Source organism: Mytilus edulis, chromosome 7 (genome assembly GCF_963676685.1).
Source record: "Mytilus edulis chromosome 7, xbMytEdul2.2, whole genome shotgun sequence".
NCBI lineage: Eukaryota > Metazoa > Mollusca > Bivalvia > Mytilida > Mytilidae > Mytilus > Mytilus edulis.
Window position 1 is genome coordinate 30,242,720 of NC_092350.1, and position 18,139 is coordinate 30,260,858.

Consider the following 18,139-nt stretch of genomic DNA (forward strand, 5'->3'; position numbering starts at 1 on the left):
GAAAAGCGTTACCTGTTCAGACTTAACGTCATACATAGTGACGTGTTCATGCCTGGCGACTATGAAGAGAACGTTGGATACAGGTTGAAGGAAGAATTTCACGTAACTATTTACTACTTCAATAATAAATCATGCTATTGTTTGTGATCATTTGCTATAGAGACTGGGATTGTAAAATTTTTGAGAACGAAAATTTAAGGGAATTGCTTTCCTTCTGTGTGAAAATGTATGCCCAAGGGAGCAAGCGCATAGATAATTATTTACTCTAAAGGGTTCCATACCGTATAGGCCACAATCTAATTAAAAACCGATCTCTCATCGCTCCTGTTTCTGATCTAATTAAAAACCGATCTCTCATCGCTCCTGTTTCTGATATGTACGCGACATATCAGAAACAGGAGCGATGAGAGATCGGTTTTTAATTAGATTGTATAGGCCAAATCAAAATATAAAGTTTCATTTAACGTAATCACATTCTTTAAGTAGTTGAAAAGTTAAATTAAATTTACTTAAAATTCATTGGGACTCTCAACTGTAGACATCAGAAAAATTTCACAAAGAATGTTCCGCGAGGAGAAAGTAATCAAAATTAGGGGGAGAAGATATCAAAGGACAATCGGAAACTGTATCAAAGAGTCAGGATGGGGTTTACAGAATAGAGAATAATGGGCAAAAGTACAGAACAAAGATAGAATACAAATTAAAGAGAAAATGACAAATAATAAATAATGGTGTGCTAAAATATTAACGAATTGAGAATGATAGGCCAAAAATATAAAGAATAGAGACATATGGGCAAAACAAATGAAATTAAAGAATATGAAAATGAAGGACCCCATGCACAACCTCATGATTCGAGAAAGAGAGACAGCAATATGACTTAAAGAAAATAGAAAACATGCTTGACGTTGGTTTCTTTCTACCATATTTGTTTTAAGTTTTTTGCTTTATTCATTGGCTTCTCGTATGAAATATTCAAATCAGTGTTTTCATATGTTTCTAAATGGTATCGGTTTTACTCATTGTTGAAGATTGTATCATGACCTTTAGTTTCTTACATCTACGTCATTTGGTCTCTGATGGATAAAGGTCCTATTGGAAATCATAACATATCTTCTAATTTCTATAATGTTAATTGTCAATCTTAGAATCTAAGACTTCACAGAAATGAATATTTAACACCTAACCATTCTAATAATCAAATGTTCATTCTTGTTTGCTTGTTTTTTTTAACTTGTATTCTTATTACATGGTGGGTTTTTTTTTTTTACAGAGCTGTAGGTTAAAATAACTTACGGTATCGTAATTATTTAAGGTAAGTTTTGATTTCATAGCTTGGTTACTCCATAAGATATATAAACTAAGACCGTTACATACTTGTACATCATATCCGTCTTTGCTGATATCGATTTAAAAAAAAAAGATCGATCTTTAGTCTAATGGTTATGACAAACAATGATCTTCGAAAATCGGACTTACAAAGTGTACCTTCTAATTTCGGTGTAAACGCTGAGATCGATCGCGGTCGATCATTCTGAAAATGATGTCTCATTAATTTTATGTTTATTTACCTTGCCGCTTTTTATTCATACAACATACCATCAAACAGTATAACATCTTAAGTATGAATATACAGACACAAGTGAGATGGTACAGTGATAAAAGGGAGAGGGTCTGTTAAATTTTAATACACGGCTTTTAAGGTCCTTTTTACACGGAAACAAAACAAATATTATCACAAAGGTCTTTCACCCTACCCACCAGAAAAGATTTCCAATAATCGGACTTCGAATAATTAGTCTTTTTATCATGGAGATGAATGCTTACATTTTAAAACCTTTTTTGTTTTACCTTTTTATTATATGTTTTCAAGCTACCAGCGGAAAAATGATTAGATAATTGTGTTTTTATGTAGCAAATTCCAACTTTACTTCTCATTTAGTTTGGTTGCAACTTTGGATAGCTTATGGGCAAAATAAAATAAAAGATTTGATTCTTAATGGAAATTACTTCCAGCTTGGGTTTCTTGTCTGGATGAATGCTGTAACTTAAAAGGGTTTTGCCGGGTCACGTTTTGTGTTGCTCATTTTATTTGTCTGCCATTTTCTGTAAATGTTTACAAGTAATTACAGTGATTTACCAAACAAATCTGTTAAATGAAATACATGTGGATTGAGAAAGAAGATGCTTAAATAACCATGCTTATTTATATAATGGCAAAACAATTTATTGTGATAAGTGTCTTTACCTGTATTATATGATCTCATGTCTCGAGAATATCATTCTGAATTGTATTATTTGTGCACAAACCATTTGTCTCTGCGTTTGAATCGAAGACATATAGAGGCATGCCTATATGTTTTTTTAAATTTTTAAACTAATTTTAAAACGATTCCACTTTTTGAAATTTAATTTTATATTTTCATATATTTTCTAGTAAAGAAGTATGAAACTTATGGCACGAAATCGGATACAGAAGTTGATCCTCCAACCTGAATATTCAGAATTTAAAGACACTCTGCTTGCAGAAGGGGCTTTTATTGAGTTAGACAAATGTGGAGAACCAATCAGACAAGTGTTTCTTGCTATTTCAGAAAATGTTTTCATACTTGCTTCTGAAAACGTCCCAGATTATGTACTATGCCCCTCCGTCAAGTATGACGCAGATGTTGATTTGGATACTGATGGAATGGAATTAGAATGGGTTGTTCCTAATGGATTTCTAGACATCAATACAGATAGCTCACAAAGAATTTTAACCATTGATACACGGACAGGTCGAATAGGCCACTTCTTGCTGTCTGATATCTGGGGCAGTGCGAGGAAAGATTGGGTTATTTGGAAGGAAGCGTTACAAGATATCCAGGATGATCCCTACAGTTACACCAAATGTTTATTCAAAGATTTTCTTATACCCGATAAAGTCTATGATATGTCAGCAGTAAACAGAAAACGAAGTCAATTAAATCATAAAAAGGCTAAGAGCCTGGAAACTCTTACAAATAAAGTGATGACAAAAATGTATGAAATCCAGGACGAAATGGAAAGTAAAAAAAATAAACAGAAATTGAAAAACTCTGCGTCACAATCAAATGATGCATATTTTACAAAAGAAGCCGGAAGTCAAACTTCTTTTAACAACGACAGTGACAAAATACAAAAGAAAATGAAACAGAAGGGGCAATCCTGCAGTGCAATGCTTAAGAGAATGTGTTTCGGAGGAAAAGCAAAACAACGTCCAAAATAAAGATTGACGCTATTGTAAACTTTAGTAAAAAGAAAATGTTTGAAGTATATATTAAATATTAAGTTTATCGATTAGCAATTTCAGAGTATATGTCCATCTACCAAATAGTATATATGTAATAGTCTATTGCGTCTGTAAAATTTGAAAGTTTTTTGTAAAAAAAATCCGTTTAATAGCGGGCATTATTGAATGCTTACAAACGGCATTCCAATAAAAAAAAAAAAGCGGGGCCGTAATAATGTTCCAAAGGCTTACACTATTTCAATCACAAAACGGAGTAATTATGTCACTGCTCAGTAGCGGATCCAGAAATGTTCATAAAAGGAGGGGAAGGGGGCCCGCTCCAGTCATGATTCGCTGACTCCCTATATAGCCCCATTTACTGTTCTTTGACCTACATCAAGTCGCGTTTTATGCATTGGTTATGGGTAACAATATTGACAATTACTTCTTACTAAGGATTTTTTTTATTTTTTTTTTTTTTTTATCTCAGATGAACTTGTATGAACTAAATTTAAAATGTTGGCAAGATTTTTTTATTGTGCCGCGTATTCACAAGTATAGGCACTTGAATTTTAACAGATGTAAACAAGGACATAGACAATTACTTGAAAATTGCAAGATAATGAAATCATTTTGATGCAATTTATACCTACTTCGAACATTGATATCTTGCAAGTAATGCGTCGAGACCAAATATCAAAATCCAAACAAGGAGTTTAAAGTCGTTTAGTTCCGAACTCAAAATTACCCAGAAAAGGACCACAGACCAGCTGACTAATACTTTACGCATTGTCATGGAAGAACTTAGTATTTTACGTCATTTTGTAATTTTGTGACTTTATTTTTTTCGAACAAACTTTTAGTATTTGTCAACACAAAACAGTATAGTATAACCCTATAAACCAGTATTACGAAGTCCACCAGCGATTGCATGAATAATCTATTCATATGAATTGTTGAAAAATTGCAAGACATCGGAATTTTAATTTTAAATAAAAAAATATATATTTAAACGGCATATGTTTAGGTGACAATACCATTTGTTTTTAAAAAGAAACAGCAAAAAACAAACAAGCATTAAAAACCTTCTATGCCTAAACCCGTATCACTATATACACTGATAGCACACATGTCTGTTCACCGAACTCGACATCTTACTCTGGTGAAGAATAAATTGTATAACAAATGATTGATTCTGACTAATATTTTGATATTTCACGACCAGTCTGTCATATTAGTTATTATTGTATAGCAATATAATATTTCCCACAGAACGTAACCAAAAGTTAGCGTGCAATAAATTCTAATATTGCACTAGTGCAATAAATCTTCAAATTCATGACGTCATCAATGTTTAAATCTTAGTTTAAACCGATTTTTACATTCAAATATTATATTGCTATACAATAAAAGGGTTATTGCATGAATATTGGGGAATATTGTCCCTCGTAGAACATATATTGCACTCGCAAGCTCGTGCAATATAAAATTCTACTCGGGACAATATTCCCCAATATTCATGCAATAACCCTATATTACTGCTATAAATGTTTGTGTGATAAATCTGGCTTGACTTTTACATACATAAAATGTGAAAAATGATTACCTAAATTAAGTCAACTTATCGAACACCATCATAGTAAGTGACAAAAAAATATATGCCCCATTTATGGGTATTATGTTTTCTGGTCTGTGCGTCCGTTCGTTTGTTCGTCCGTTCATCTGTCGTACCGTCCGTCTGCACATGTCCCGCTTCAGGTTAAAGTTTTTGGTCAAGGTAGTTTTTTGATGAAGTTGAAGTCCTATCAACTTGAAACTTAGTTCACATGTCCCTTATGGAATGATCTTTCATATTAAATGCCAAATTCGAGGTTTGACCCCAAATTCACGGTCCACTAAACATAGAAAATGAAAGTCCGATTAAGGCATCCGTGTACTATGGACACATTCTTGTTTTTAAATGTCCTAAAAGTATTTTCATTTGTATGACATTGTTCTCCGTACAAGGATGATAGCAACTTTATGAATATATCACATGTTTAATGTTGTACACAGTTCTGATGGATATTGCCACAGAAACATTTTACAGCGGAACTTAATTTCGATAGAAGACTTGAAATTTGTTGTTGGACTACGTTTTGAAGAATGTAATTTAAGACATAAATCTGTATCAAAGAGCTTTTGATTTGTTCTAAAAAAATTCTTCTTCCCCATTTTTATCTTGCTTTGTATTGTGGTTTCGCAAGATGTCGCTTGAATATTTTGTATATTACTATTAGAGAAAAGTCATTGAGCCTTTGAAACTGACCCCTTTTAATTGTACTTATATTTGTAAGAGTTATCCCTAATTACTTTTTTTCGGAAAGGGCTCTTCATATCCTCTGGATGTTTTGTCTAATTTTGGGATGGGCACTGCAGACTTCATGTAGGAGTGATTTCTCCTTCTTTTTTTTAAATAAATGATACACTAAGGTATTCACATGAACAGTAAAAGAAAATAGGGGTCAAGGTTAGAGGTTAAGGTCATGTTCTTTATTTTTTACAGTTGCTTGTGCCTGCATATGTTCCAAAACTTAAAGATAGATATAATTTTTCTATGTTGTCATGAAGATATGATACATTTTCTCTGAAACAATCCAATTACACCTTCTACGAGTCAACCGGAATGGACCTTGAATAATCGAAAGTAGCCCGGCATTTTTGCACTTCTTCCATGGAAAAGTACATGTATGTATAAAAACATATTTATTTCCTAATTGGCATATAAAACTTATCATTTGACAATGGAAGTGATGTATATATATAAACTATATTTTTTCGAATATATATGGTTGTTTAATATACCCAAATAACACCATCGCATTGCCTATATTAAGTCAGGAGCCCGTAGTTCAGTGGTTGTCGTTTGTTCAAGAATGTCAAAATAGTTTTTCGTAAATTGTTTGGTATAAAATAAGCCATTAGTTGTCTTGTTTGAATCTTTCATATTTTGATGTTTGGGCCTTTCATAGCCGACTATACGGTATGTTTGTTTTTTCATTGTTAAAGGCCGTTCGGTTGCCTAAAATTGCTTATATATACTTAACACAGTTGGATAATTTTTTTATTTATAAATAAATTCATTTTTGTTAATGGGACTTTAAAGCATGTTTAATACCATTTGGTTACGGACAGCCTTTTCTTGAATGACCCTTTGTATGTGTACGGTACTCGGTAATAAGATTTTTTGGTTTGTTGCGGTAAACCATAGTACAACCTCTTTGGAGTGTTTCGAACTATTCGGTAAACTAATGTAACTGAATCTACTCTGACTCGAGCATCTCGGTACGTGAGAGTAAATGCAGAGCCATGGTTTCCTTTTGAAAGACCATATTTGTTTGCAATCTTAACTGCGTCTTCTTGGTGACCGACGTACGAGTTAACAGTCCTGTCATCAGCAATACACATCTGTTTTGCCCGGTCACAATGCATCGCGTCACTATTACTACACTTTGGACAAGATGGAGTAAGTTTGTACTCGACAAGTTTAGCGATACGGTTTGAATATCCATCAACATTGAGATATCCCGTGATTCCTCGGGCTTCATCGTTAGGTGAATGGCCAGTTTTGTTGGTGGGAGAAAAGTCAGTTGCGGGATTGATTCCCAATGATTTCTGTCTTGTACGGAATAGTTCCCAGATGTAATCAACAAAACAGTGATGTGACCAGAAGATTGGATCAAATGGACTCCTTTCTAAGTTGTTCATCTGTCCGTCGCACCAAATGTGGACCTGTCCGTGTTGGTCTTCAAGACTGTCGCCATCTGGGGAAGTATCTACATTTATTTCAGCAAATCTTCTCTTGGATAACAAGCGCAAAATTCCAGTTTTCTGAAAAAGAGAACCGTCTGACCCAATATTACGTATAAGTGGTCCAATTGGTGTATCGAATCCACTAAATGGTCCAGACTCTACTTCACCAAAACCGTTTCCGAAATAGTCCTCTGTCCAAATCTTTGATTCAGTTGGATCTGCCATTTCAAAATCAATAGAAGAATCCCAGAATGGGATAGCCATTCCACAAGCTGTCTCAAATCTAAAAACAGAAAAGTTCGTTCTTTAAACCAATCAAAAAGAACAAAATAAAAAAGGGAATTGCGTCTTCTTTTTAAGCAATCAAATTAAAATTCAATAAAAAACGAAAAATGCGTTTTTTTAAAACAAATTCAAACTTCTATAAAAAGGGAACAGTGTGTTTTTTTAAGCAATTAAATTCAAACTTTAAAAAAGTAATGGTGCGTTCTTTTTAACTATTCAAATTCAAACTTCAATATGAAAACGGAAATAGTGCGTTCTTTAAAAGCAATCTAAATGACCTATAAATGTTTACTTTATAAATTGTTATTTGGATGGAGAGTTGTCTCATTGGCACTCACACCACATCTTCTTATATCTATTCTAAGAAAAATGAATAGTACGTTCCTTTATAAGGCAAGCACATTCAAACTTCTATGAATAACGATTAGTGCGTTCTTTAAAAGCAAACAAATTCAAACTTTTAGGAATGTACTTTGCATCGGAAGCAAATGTATTGGTATCGACGTATCAAATATAGAGACAGCGTGTGATTGTTTATTCTTAGTTACAATGTTCTTTTCAATTATATTTGTTTTAAAAATACTCAAAATGGGTAAAAAATTATTTAAATCGTAATGGCATTATCTATTCAAAATACCTGAAGAGATGGTGCACATTTAATTCAAAGAATACAGAAATGCACCCCCTTTAATCAAAATCCTCACATATAAAGAACCTTTGGTAATTATCAAAACGATCTATAAATGGAAGAAACTGCGTTTAATCACTTACATCAGTAAATATAATCTATGCCATGGTAAAAAGTTAGGTCCACCATGTGCTTCATCTACAGCTATTCTGTGGAGGTCTGCTATTGTATCATATCGACTAGTACCTGTACCGCTACTCTGAAAATAAAAACAGAAAATGCGTTTTGTGCTATTAAAAAGTTACATAAAGGTTCCAAGAACGCATACATATACTTGAATGTTTTACTATTCGACAGACATCAAGATCGGTCAACCAAATGACACACCGTTAGACTTCAGATTGTAGGTGAAAATGTCGCTGGGGTTAGAAGATATATGTCTGTGTTGCAATAGTTTAAAAACTACGCAATATTCGATCTTTGGATAAATAACTCCTATTTTAAGTTTGATTTAATTATGAAGAATGAAAACTATCTTATTTTAAAGGAATCGTTCATTTTTAAAAAAAGGGGTTTTACAGTCTAGTCGTTTGTTGTGGCCCTTTATACTGAGCATGTTGTTCGGTGTGAGTCAAGACTTCGTGTTGAAGACCATACTTTGATCTATAATGGTTTTCTTTTACAAATTGAGACTTGGGCGGAGAGTTGTCTCATTGACACTCAAACCACATCTTTTTATATCTATTTTCAAAAAAATAACATAAAAAAGCTTGTTCAATGCCCTGACTAACCATATCGAATTTGAGCCTCCGTACTGCTGCAGAATATTTTGACCAATTACTCATTGGATCTCGGACCTCTCGTCTGATACGTTTCGGAAACACTTCTAACAGTTGGGTACGTCTTTTCACTCTGCCTCCGTGATTTGATTCAGAGATAATCTTTCGGAATATGGATTGAAGATAGTTGACTTCATCAGTCGTCATGTTTTTCTTTATCGTGGGATGTAAGAACATATCAAGGCAGTGTTTCTGTAGATCTTGAGCTAATACTACTCCTTCAAGGCTATTCTCAACTTTATGGTCAAAACATTCCAGGAGAGTCTTTGGAAGGTAATTGCCACTGACCACTGTCATGTACAGCGTCAACAAGATGGCAACTGCAGGTATAACCGCCTTGCACATCTGAAAATTAATAGTAAAAGTATACATGTAAAAGATGTTGTATTGTGTAAATAAACAAGAATGTGTCCCTAGTTCACGGATGCCCCATCCGCATTATCATTTTCTATGTTCAGTGGACCGCGAAAATGGGGTAAAAACTCTAATTTGGCAAAACGATTAGAACTCATATCATAAAAAAAGTTTCAATTTGATTGGACTTCAACTTCATCAAAAACTACCTCGACCAAAAACATTAACTTGAAGCGGGAAAGAGGAACCAACGGACGATCAAATGGACGTACGGACGAACGAACAAACAGACGAACTGATGCACAGACCAGAACACATAATGCCCATAAATGGGGCATAAAAAGAAGATGTTGTATGATTGCCAATGAGACAATTCTCCACAAGAGACCAAATGACACAGAAATGAACATGTACAGGTCACCGTACGGCCTTCAACAATGAGAAAAGCCCATACCACATAGTCAGATATAAAACGCCCCGAAATGACAAATGTAAAACAATTCAAACGAGAAAACTAACATCCTAATTTATGTACCAAAAAAAAAAAAATATGTAACACACCAACAAGCGACAACCACTGAATTACAGGATCCTGACTTGGGACAGGCACATACATACAGAATATGGCGGGATTATAAATATTAGCGGGATCCCCCTTGACCTGGGACAGTGGTGTACCAGTATAACAGAAGAACGAACTATAAAAATCAGTTGAAAAAGGCTTAACTCGTCAGATGGATACACAAAGAAATACACAAAGAAATACATATAACAAAAACACAAAGTGGACGTGGGCGAGTATTTACATATCCCAACAACAAAAAGACACTTAGTACTGATCTGAGAGTACTCGCAGTTACTGACATCTTATTTATAGCCGCTAACAACTAACAAAAAAATCATGCATCTAAAACTAAATTATCAATCAGTACATATCCAACATCCAATGGATTTAGTGTAAAAATGTCACAAACAGTCAGATAAAGACGTGACCTTGTGCAATGCCAAGATATAGGTATTGACAGATTGTAGATCCATGAATTTATATATGTATATGGCAATACTATTTAGTTTGCTTTTAATTTACTGATAACAAAATCAATATTTAATTAAAAGCCAATTCTTCAGAGAACAATTGAAGGTGTTTCCACCTCGATAATAAGAATGAAATTTAAAAAAAGATGTTAGAAACTGTTACTCTGTGTTGATGTAATGTGGTAAATCAAACTGATATAAACAAAAATAAGATTGATAGGTTTATGCAGAAGACTTAATTGTTTTATAATGAACCAGACAGAATTTTTAGCAATGGTCAAAATCTAATGTGTCAAATTGACCTTTGACCTTGACCTCAATTTTGAGTTCATAGGTCAGTGATCTCAAATCAAAAGACCCCAGGTCAATCACTTGTATGGTTGTGGAGAAATACTGATTTCAAATACAAAACGGGAGAAAACTCCTATAAGGGTTAACCAAAACACTTCGACTGCAATAGGTTGAAGTTGCCCCTTTTGTAAACAGTAATTTGGCAAACACATCACATCATTATCTGTAACAGTTTCTTTTGAATAACGATAACAAGCAAAATTTAAAAATTTATAACATGACCTTGACCTTTGACCTTGACCCCAATTTCCTTCAAATTGACCAAGGACTTCATATTAAAAGACTGCAGGCCTCTACGACTTATAACGTATGAATTTATCCAACAAATCGCCTATCTTAAATTTTCAAAGGGAAATAACTCCCATAAGATGTCCTCCGATCACTCAAGTCAAAATAAACCAAATCACTCTCAGGAGTAGACGAACAATTTGGTGAAAACAGTTTGCTAAAACCTTTTACGATTTTAGAGATATAGCGATAACAAGAAAAAGGGGACGCGGGTAGATAACTCCTATAAGAATAAGTGTGTGAGTTTTGAAACCCCCATTTATACTGTACAACATCATTGGCCAAAAAATCAATTCGATATGTTGTAAGACAAAAAAGCATCTCAGACGGCAGAAGAAAAAAAAAACAAAAATAATCAGAAGAAAAACAAAGGTCTTTCCACGAAAAGTGGAAAGACCTAATGATCTGATTACAGTGTGGAATTGATAACCTTTAAGAACAAGTTTATCTAAAGGATCGATAAGTTCTCCAGGATCGTTTCTAAATTTCCGGGCACGGTATTCACATTTCATTGTAAAATAATTACATTAGATGTATGTTTCATTATAATACTTTATTCTGATTAGCTAACTGAACATCACGTGTTATTCCTTAAGCAATTGCATTACTCAACAAGAGTGCACACACTGAATTGTCTCGCATTCTTTGCTAATCATTGATATTATGTTGATAGTCCAAAGTATAAAGCTTCATTACAACTGTAACATAAACTTAGCATGAACCAATATAGCTAAACACAGACCAATCGATGAACCATAAAAATGAGGTCAAGGTCAGATGAACCATGCCAGGCAGACATGTACAGCTAACAATGCTTCCATACAACAAATATAGTTGACCTATTACTTATAGTTTAAGAAAAATAGACCAAAACACAAAAACTTAACACTGTGCAATGCGTGAAATTGAGGTCATGGTCAAATAAAATCTGCGGGACTGACATATAGATCATAAAATACATGTATTTCCATACACCAAATATAGTTGACCTTTGGCATCTAATATTACTGCATAAAGTATGATAAAAACAGACCAAAACACAAAAACTTAACTATAACCACTGAACCATGAAAATGAGGTCAAGGTCAGATGACACCTGCCAGTTGGACATGTACACCTTACAGTCCTTCCATACACCGAATATACTAGCCCTATTTGTTACAGTATCTGAAATATGGACTTGACCACCAAAACTTAACTTTGTTCACGGATCCATGAAATGAGGTCGAGGTCAAGTGAAAACTGTGTGACGGGCATGAGGACCTTGCAAGGTACGCACATACCAAATATAGTTATCCTACTACTTATAATAAGAGAGAATTCAACATTACAAAAAATCTGAACTTTTTTTTTCAAGTGGTCACTGAACCATGAAAATGAGGTCAAGGACATTGGACATGTGACTAACGGGAACTTCGTAACATGAGGCATCTATATACAAAGTATGAAGCATCCAGGTCTTCCACCTTCTAAAATATAAAGCTTTTAAGAAGTTAGCTAACGCCGCCGTCGCCGCCGGATCACTATCCTTATGTCGAGCTTTCTGCAACAAAAGTTGCAGGCTCGACAATAAAACTGATCATTCATGATAACACGTGGTGCCGCAATAAAGTGCACAGGTGAATTAAACAAAACAATTATAAAATGCGTGTTTTTATGATCATAGCTAAAAATGTAACTATAATTAAGTACTGAATGCTTCTTTTTGTAACTTCATATGGGTGTAAAAGCGATGACCGTGCGCACATTTTTAGAATGAAGCGCTTCCGAGCTTCATACAAAATGTACTTCGGTCAACGCTTTTACACCCCAATGAAGTTACAAAAAGAAGCATTCAATTCTTAATAGTATTTTTTAGTAAAACTGCTATATATACATTTGATTTAATTTTGTGTATTTTTCTTATGATATCAACTTGCTGGAAGAAAAGTTTATCCTCTGCTTGCTTTTCTATTTTTGTTTGTGTTTGTGGATGTCTTTGCTTGTTTTTTAAGAACGTATTGTGAGCTGAAGAATGTCTTGACTGCTTTTCTTTTCTTTGTGTCAAGCCTGCGAGTTTTGTCGTATCTTAAACAAAAGAAAGATCGTGAAAAATACAAAACAAAAACTTTTAGGCAGCATAAAAACACATTATGAAACAAAAACATTTTTTCTTTCTAAAACGTCTTTTTTTTTTTATAACAATTCATGATGGCCACTATATATAATTAAACCGGATTTTAGAGTACCCCCTACTCTATGCGATATGCCTTGGATATAGAATCTTACCAAATTCAAATGATATATGTTAGAGTACATGCAAGAGAGTACAGTTTATGCGAATTGAACGTTGTTTAGACATTCGACATCGTCTTTTGCATAAGAATTCAAATATCATCTTAAACCTGGGAACAGTATATCTAACAATATATATATGTTCCTGCTTAAACTTATCTCGAGACAACGACGATTGATTAAAAACAAACATTTCAACAAAGGATATTGTTTCCATTACCTATTTCACTATTTTACTACTAGAATAGATTTGTTGCATACAATAAAAGAACTCAATCAAAGGTCCATCATAGAAAAGTCCTCTTTCGAAAGTTTTTCGGTCGGCACCATGTTTTGTTTGACCGTCACGGTTTATATGTGCTACAGCTGACTATAGTAAGAGTGTTTTTTTTATCTATAACTTCGCGCTCATTTTCACGTTTTTCAATTTTTTTGGAACACAGTGTTTATGAGTGTTATCAAAGTATTCAATTATTCACATCCATGATTTTGCACTGCACCGTCGTGTCTCAACTTTTAACACTACACAAAACCGGAATTTGTTGCACAATTGAAAACAGTAGATTGGGGTGCACATATTCATCGTGGACACAATTTCGCCATTTTATGATTTTGAGGTGTAAAAACTTCAAAGGATGGTTTAATTGAAGAAATATGCCGGTAAATTATATTTTTATAACAAATATGATTATTTTTGAAAATGAGACCAAATTTCGGCACTTACCGCAAAGGACCGAAAAACGGACAACGATTTTCAGCCAATTTCCTGAATGCAAAAAACGATTTCAAAGAAGTATTTCTTAAGTAATTCTGTGACTGATTGCCCTGAATTTCGTTTCTTACACCTTTCAAATGTCTGCTATTCATCTATAATGAAATTTATTTGATAAATATTATTTAAAGCTGCAGTTATTTGGTTTTAAATAGATGTGTAACAACGGCGAATATGTGGCCCCCGTTGACAAAACATCAGCAAATTTCAAACACCCTTTAATCCAACATTTCAAATGATTTTTCTCAAAACAAACAATTTTTATAGCTAAGAGTATTTTGCATTTGAAATTATCTTCATATAGAAATATCAGTATACTTCAAAAACATAAAGACCTGAACTTAAACTGAAGAAAACATGGAAAGATATGGCGAAAATGAGCACCCCACTCTACATATTGCTGAAAAAAATGTTAAAAAACATACAGAAAACAAAAAAACTATGTAGCAAAGTATCTAATTTAAAAAGTTCTTACCTTTGTACATATAAAGGCAAGCTATCCGACAAAGGGTCAAATCGCGGATAAGTTATTGATATCGTATCAATATGGAAGACATTTTTTTTATGGTCATTCAATTTGATGTTTTTTTGTCAGAAAGTTGTTATTAATAGCACATAAAACAGTTATTTGTCATCAAACTGTAAAAGATATATAGAAGGGGGTTATGACTAATATAACACTAAACAAATGATTTACACACTAAACGATCACAATATAACACTCACATTCTTTAATTCTCAAAATGAAAATAATAAAATAAAAATGTTCACATATTACTTTAAAATAGTACTGTTTAAATTCTATGCTTTAATTTTGCACAGCCAGACTCGAGTGTTTTAGATTAATCATTTTGTCTTAATGAATTTGTGTGTATACATTTTCACATTGTGTTTGGTTCAAACAGATTGTTGTTATTCAAAAGTTTCTGAAATTTTAAAATGGTTGTTCTGGTTACAAAATATGTTTATATTATGGCAATAAACTAAAGTAGACACACGCTTTAAAAGCATTATTTTGTAACCAGAGCACAAATAACATGGTTTGACAACATTTTGTTCTGACTTCTTAGATCTTTAAATTATCTCATAATATCTGTATGTATTTTTTTGGTAAGATTTTCATTTTCAATTGCTGTATTTTTGGTTTCTTTTCATTGATAAATGGAATATTTGATTTCAATAAAATTGGTTAAAATAAAGAATAAAGAAAATACATGGCAGTTGTTTACACATTATGCAATATCTCCTTCTTGTCATTTTACATGTTCTCTCGACTTAATGAAACAATTGCTGGTTTTTTATATTCACACGGAACTAGTCTTTTTATGTGTACTTTTTATTTTATGGCAACAACGTTTAAATGAATAATGATTTTACAGGTTGCGGTTATTTTTATGTCAACCGAATGTCATGATAGTGTCAAAATGTTTGCCTGTGACAATATCTATAGGACATTTATATATTCCACAATAAAACTCACGCAAAAGGTATATGTCTTGCATAGTTTACATGTTAAATTTAGGTCAGTTTAAGGTTGTACAACATATCAAATACAATTGACCTATGAAGCATACTAACACAGGCATGTATGTCCGGTAAAGCTGTATAAAAAGACGATGTTGAATATAAAACGTCAATAAGACCACAACTTCAACACACAGAAAAACATATAAAAAGAATTGGAATAGGGTAAGCAATTATGGCCAACCCGGTTGGTCTTTCGATCGGCAATATAACACTTGCCAGAGTGGGGGCCCGGGCATGCGGTTGGCTGTAAGTGATGTATTAATTTTTCATTCGCATCACCGCCCGGTCACAATGAAGACGTTAATTCCGATGCCACTCTCTCTTGACACGTTCATAAGAACCCTTGCGAAATCTTTTAGAGCGCAGTGGTCTGTTACCAGGCTATCCCATATCAGTTCCTCATTTTCCAGTGGTCTTCACCGACCTTCCTCCCGATCTGCCAGTTAGTGCAGGACCTATCTATTGTATTATTTTGTAATCGTTCTGAACATGCACTATATATTTGCCACTGGACGTAACGCCAAAAATTACCAATCACATAGCGGAAAAACAATAAAACAACTACAGGTTAACATACGGTCGTCAACAATAAACATGATTTATACACAATGTCTAACTGAGGCGCTCGAGTGTAGAAAACTAGTAACAACAGAATAGTAACTTCGAGATCTTTAATCAAGACTTAATTAACCCCAGGCGCGGATCCAGAGGGGGGGTTCCGGGGGTTGGAACCCCCCCTTTTTTTGGACGATCAATGCATTTGAATGGGGACATGTAGTTGGAACCCCTCCCCCCTTTTTTTTAAATGGCTGAATCCGGCCCCTGAACCCAAACTGACAAACTCGCATTAGGATATGACAAAAGACAATCATTATTGACTAACGAGGTTCCTGACTTGGGACAATCACGTAATATTCATTGACGAATGTGGATCAATACAAAATACCAGCACACCGAACATCAAGTTATTGTTATTATTAAAGACATTATATATGAAACGATATTCAGTATAATGAATGAAATAACATATAGCCTCGGTAGACAATGTTTTCTAGGGGTAACAATCTGCTCTATCACCCTCTCAGCTATGTGGTTTTTTCTATATAATGTGACCTAAAGCACCTTGTATAAAGCTGTGAGCTTGTTTTCTATATCATTATTATGTGTTCATAAACTAACGTAGATCATGATCAAACTGTATTAATACACATAAGACAAATGGAATTTAAATTTTGTAATAGTGAATTAATTCCAACAATAAATCTCCAATTCCTTATTAAGGTTCTGTCTGTAGAATTTTTACTTTTTATTGTTGTTTTTCTTTCAGTTATTTGTGGTTATATACCCATGTCTATTTAAATCATATTGAATGAAATCTGTCGGGGAAACAAAAATTTGTATCCAATGGAAAATGTATTATGTTCAAGAATATCACTAGAAAATATTTCTGTATATCCTGATAGTTCAGATAACACAGATTTTAGACTTTTACAACTTTCCCTTTTTTAGCCAATTTTCCATTTTTTTAGTAAGGTATTCAGAAGTACGTTTCACCAGTATTTTTCAGTTTATTTTAATTATTGTAATTTGCCATTTAGCCACTGTTCCAGTTTATCATGAGATTTCCTGAAGCATGTTTCACTTTTCCCTGAGATTTTTGTAATGTTCCATAAAGCAAGTTTTCACTGTTGTTTTAAAGACATAGGCCGATTCAGGCCCCCCCCCCCTTTTCATTGGAAAAATTTGATTGATTATATAGGGAATCACTGAAGCGAGCCCCCCCCCCCCTTTTAGGTCAGTCAGCGGGCAACCCCTTACAAAAAGTTCTGGGTCCACCACTGTAAGATGATTGTAATTCACAATGCAGCCAGTTTTTAATATGGCATCACATCTTTGTTTTTTCAAAGTCTATATTAAAGAAGAGAATCATTAATTTTGACTATACTTTTATTGGAAGTATAACTATATTAGAAGTCTAACCAAACCTTCAATCTGTCACAAGATTCAGGTGTTTTTTTTCTCATTATTTTACCAATGATGACAGATTGCCATTAATTGTTTCAATTTATGGACCACATTCATAATTATATAAATATTATAATTAATTGCAACACAGTAATTTGGTTATTGCAATTTAGGTTTTCATTATGAAAACAAATCAGAAACATTATAAGGAGCTTTCTGAGGAAACTTTTTTGCCACTTCAGAAATATTTGGAAGTTTTTACTATCTTTTTTTTGGCATATTTTTGAAACGATGTGCTTATATAACAAAACAGGATATGGGGATAAAATATATGAGACATTAAGTAAAGAAAATGTTTTACATAAACCTGAATATTTCGTCTCGGTGATTCTGTATATTTTTGTATTGAACATCCATCTTAATATTAAAGGAACATTAATTCTGTGTACGTACAAAGGGACATGCATGTTTCTCCAGATTAGCATTTTCCCCTCCAAGCATTTCAATTGTAAAGTCTAACCTTAGTGCACACGCTAAAATGTCTTTATAATCATTGAATCTTATGTTAATTTTTTTGGAAGTTTTTCTATAGGTATCACATATCCGCAATTAGGCACCGTCTGTATTTACACGAATTTCCCCTAAACTTAATTTTATCAGTGATCCATGAAATGAGGTCAATGTCAGACAAACTCTGACAAGTACACTATACAATTATTGTATACACTAAAAAAAGATGGCCTTAACTTATGGTATTTGGAGAATCACACATGTCCAAG

At 33.5% G+C, this 18,139-nt stretch overlaps 1 protein-coding gene and 1 long non-coding RNA gene across 2 annotated transcripts; one reads left to right on the plus strand and one right to left on the minus strand.

The window, feature by feature from the left end:
• Position 1: 1 nt before the first annotated feature.
• On the plus strand, positions 2 to 3,314 carry LOC139481218 (uncharacterized). The gene is made up of 2 exons (XR_011654581.1): positions 2 to 102; positions 2,438 to 3,314. It is a non-coding gene; the product is annotated as an uncharacterized lncRNA (long non-coding RNA).
• A 3,022-nt stretch (positions 3,315 to 6,336) lies between these two features.
• LOC139481219 (tyrosinase-like protein 1) lies at positions 6,337 to 14,455 on the minus strand. The gene is made up of 4 exons (XM_071264387.1): positions 14,344 to 14,455; positions 8,747 to 9,139; positions 8,099 to 8,214; positions 6,337 to 7,325 (listed from the first exon to the last, which is right to left on the minus strand). Exons 2-4 carry the CDS (start codon positions 9,137 to 9,139, stop codon positions 6,401 to 6,403), a joined length of 1,434 nt encoding a protein of 477 aa, XP_071120488.1. The 5' UTR covers positions 14,344 to 14,455; the 3' UTR covers positions 6,337 to 6,400.
• Positions 14,456 to 18,139: the final 3,684 nt, after the last annotated feature.

Excerpts from the sequence above, each read along its gene's own strand:
- LOC139481219 (XM_071264387.1), bottom strand. The coding sequence starts at position 9,139 with ATGTGCAAGGCGGTTATACCTGCAGTTGCCATCTTGTTGACGCTGTAC. Across the intron at positions 8,215-8,746 it reads GGAGGCTCAAATTCGATATG|AGTAGCGGTACAGGTACTAG; the intron begins GTTAGTCAGGGC and ends TTTTATTTTCAG. Across the intron at positions 7,326-8,098 it reads CATAGATTATATTTACTGAT|ATTTGAGACAGCTTGTGGAA; the intron begins GTAAGTGATTAA and ends TTCTGTTTTTAG.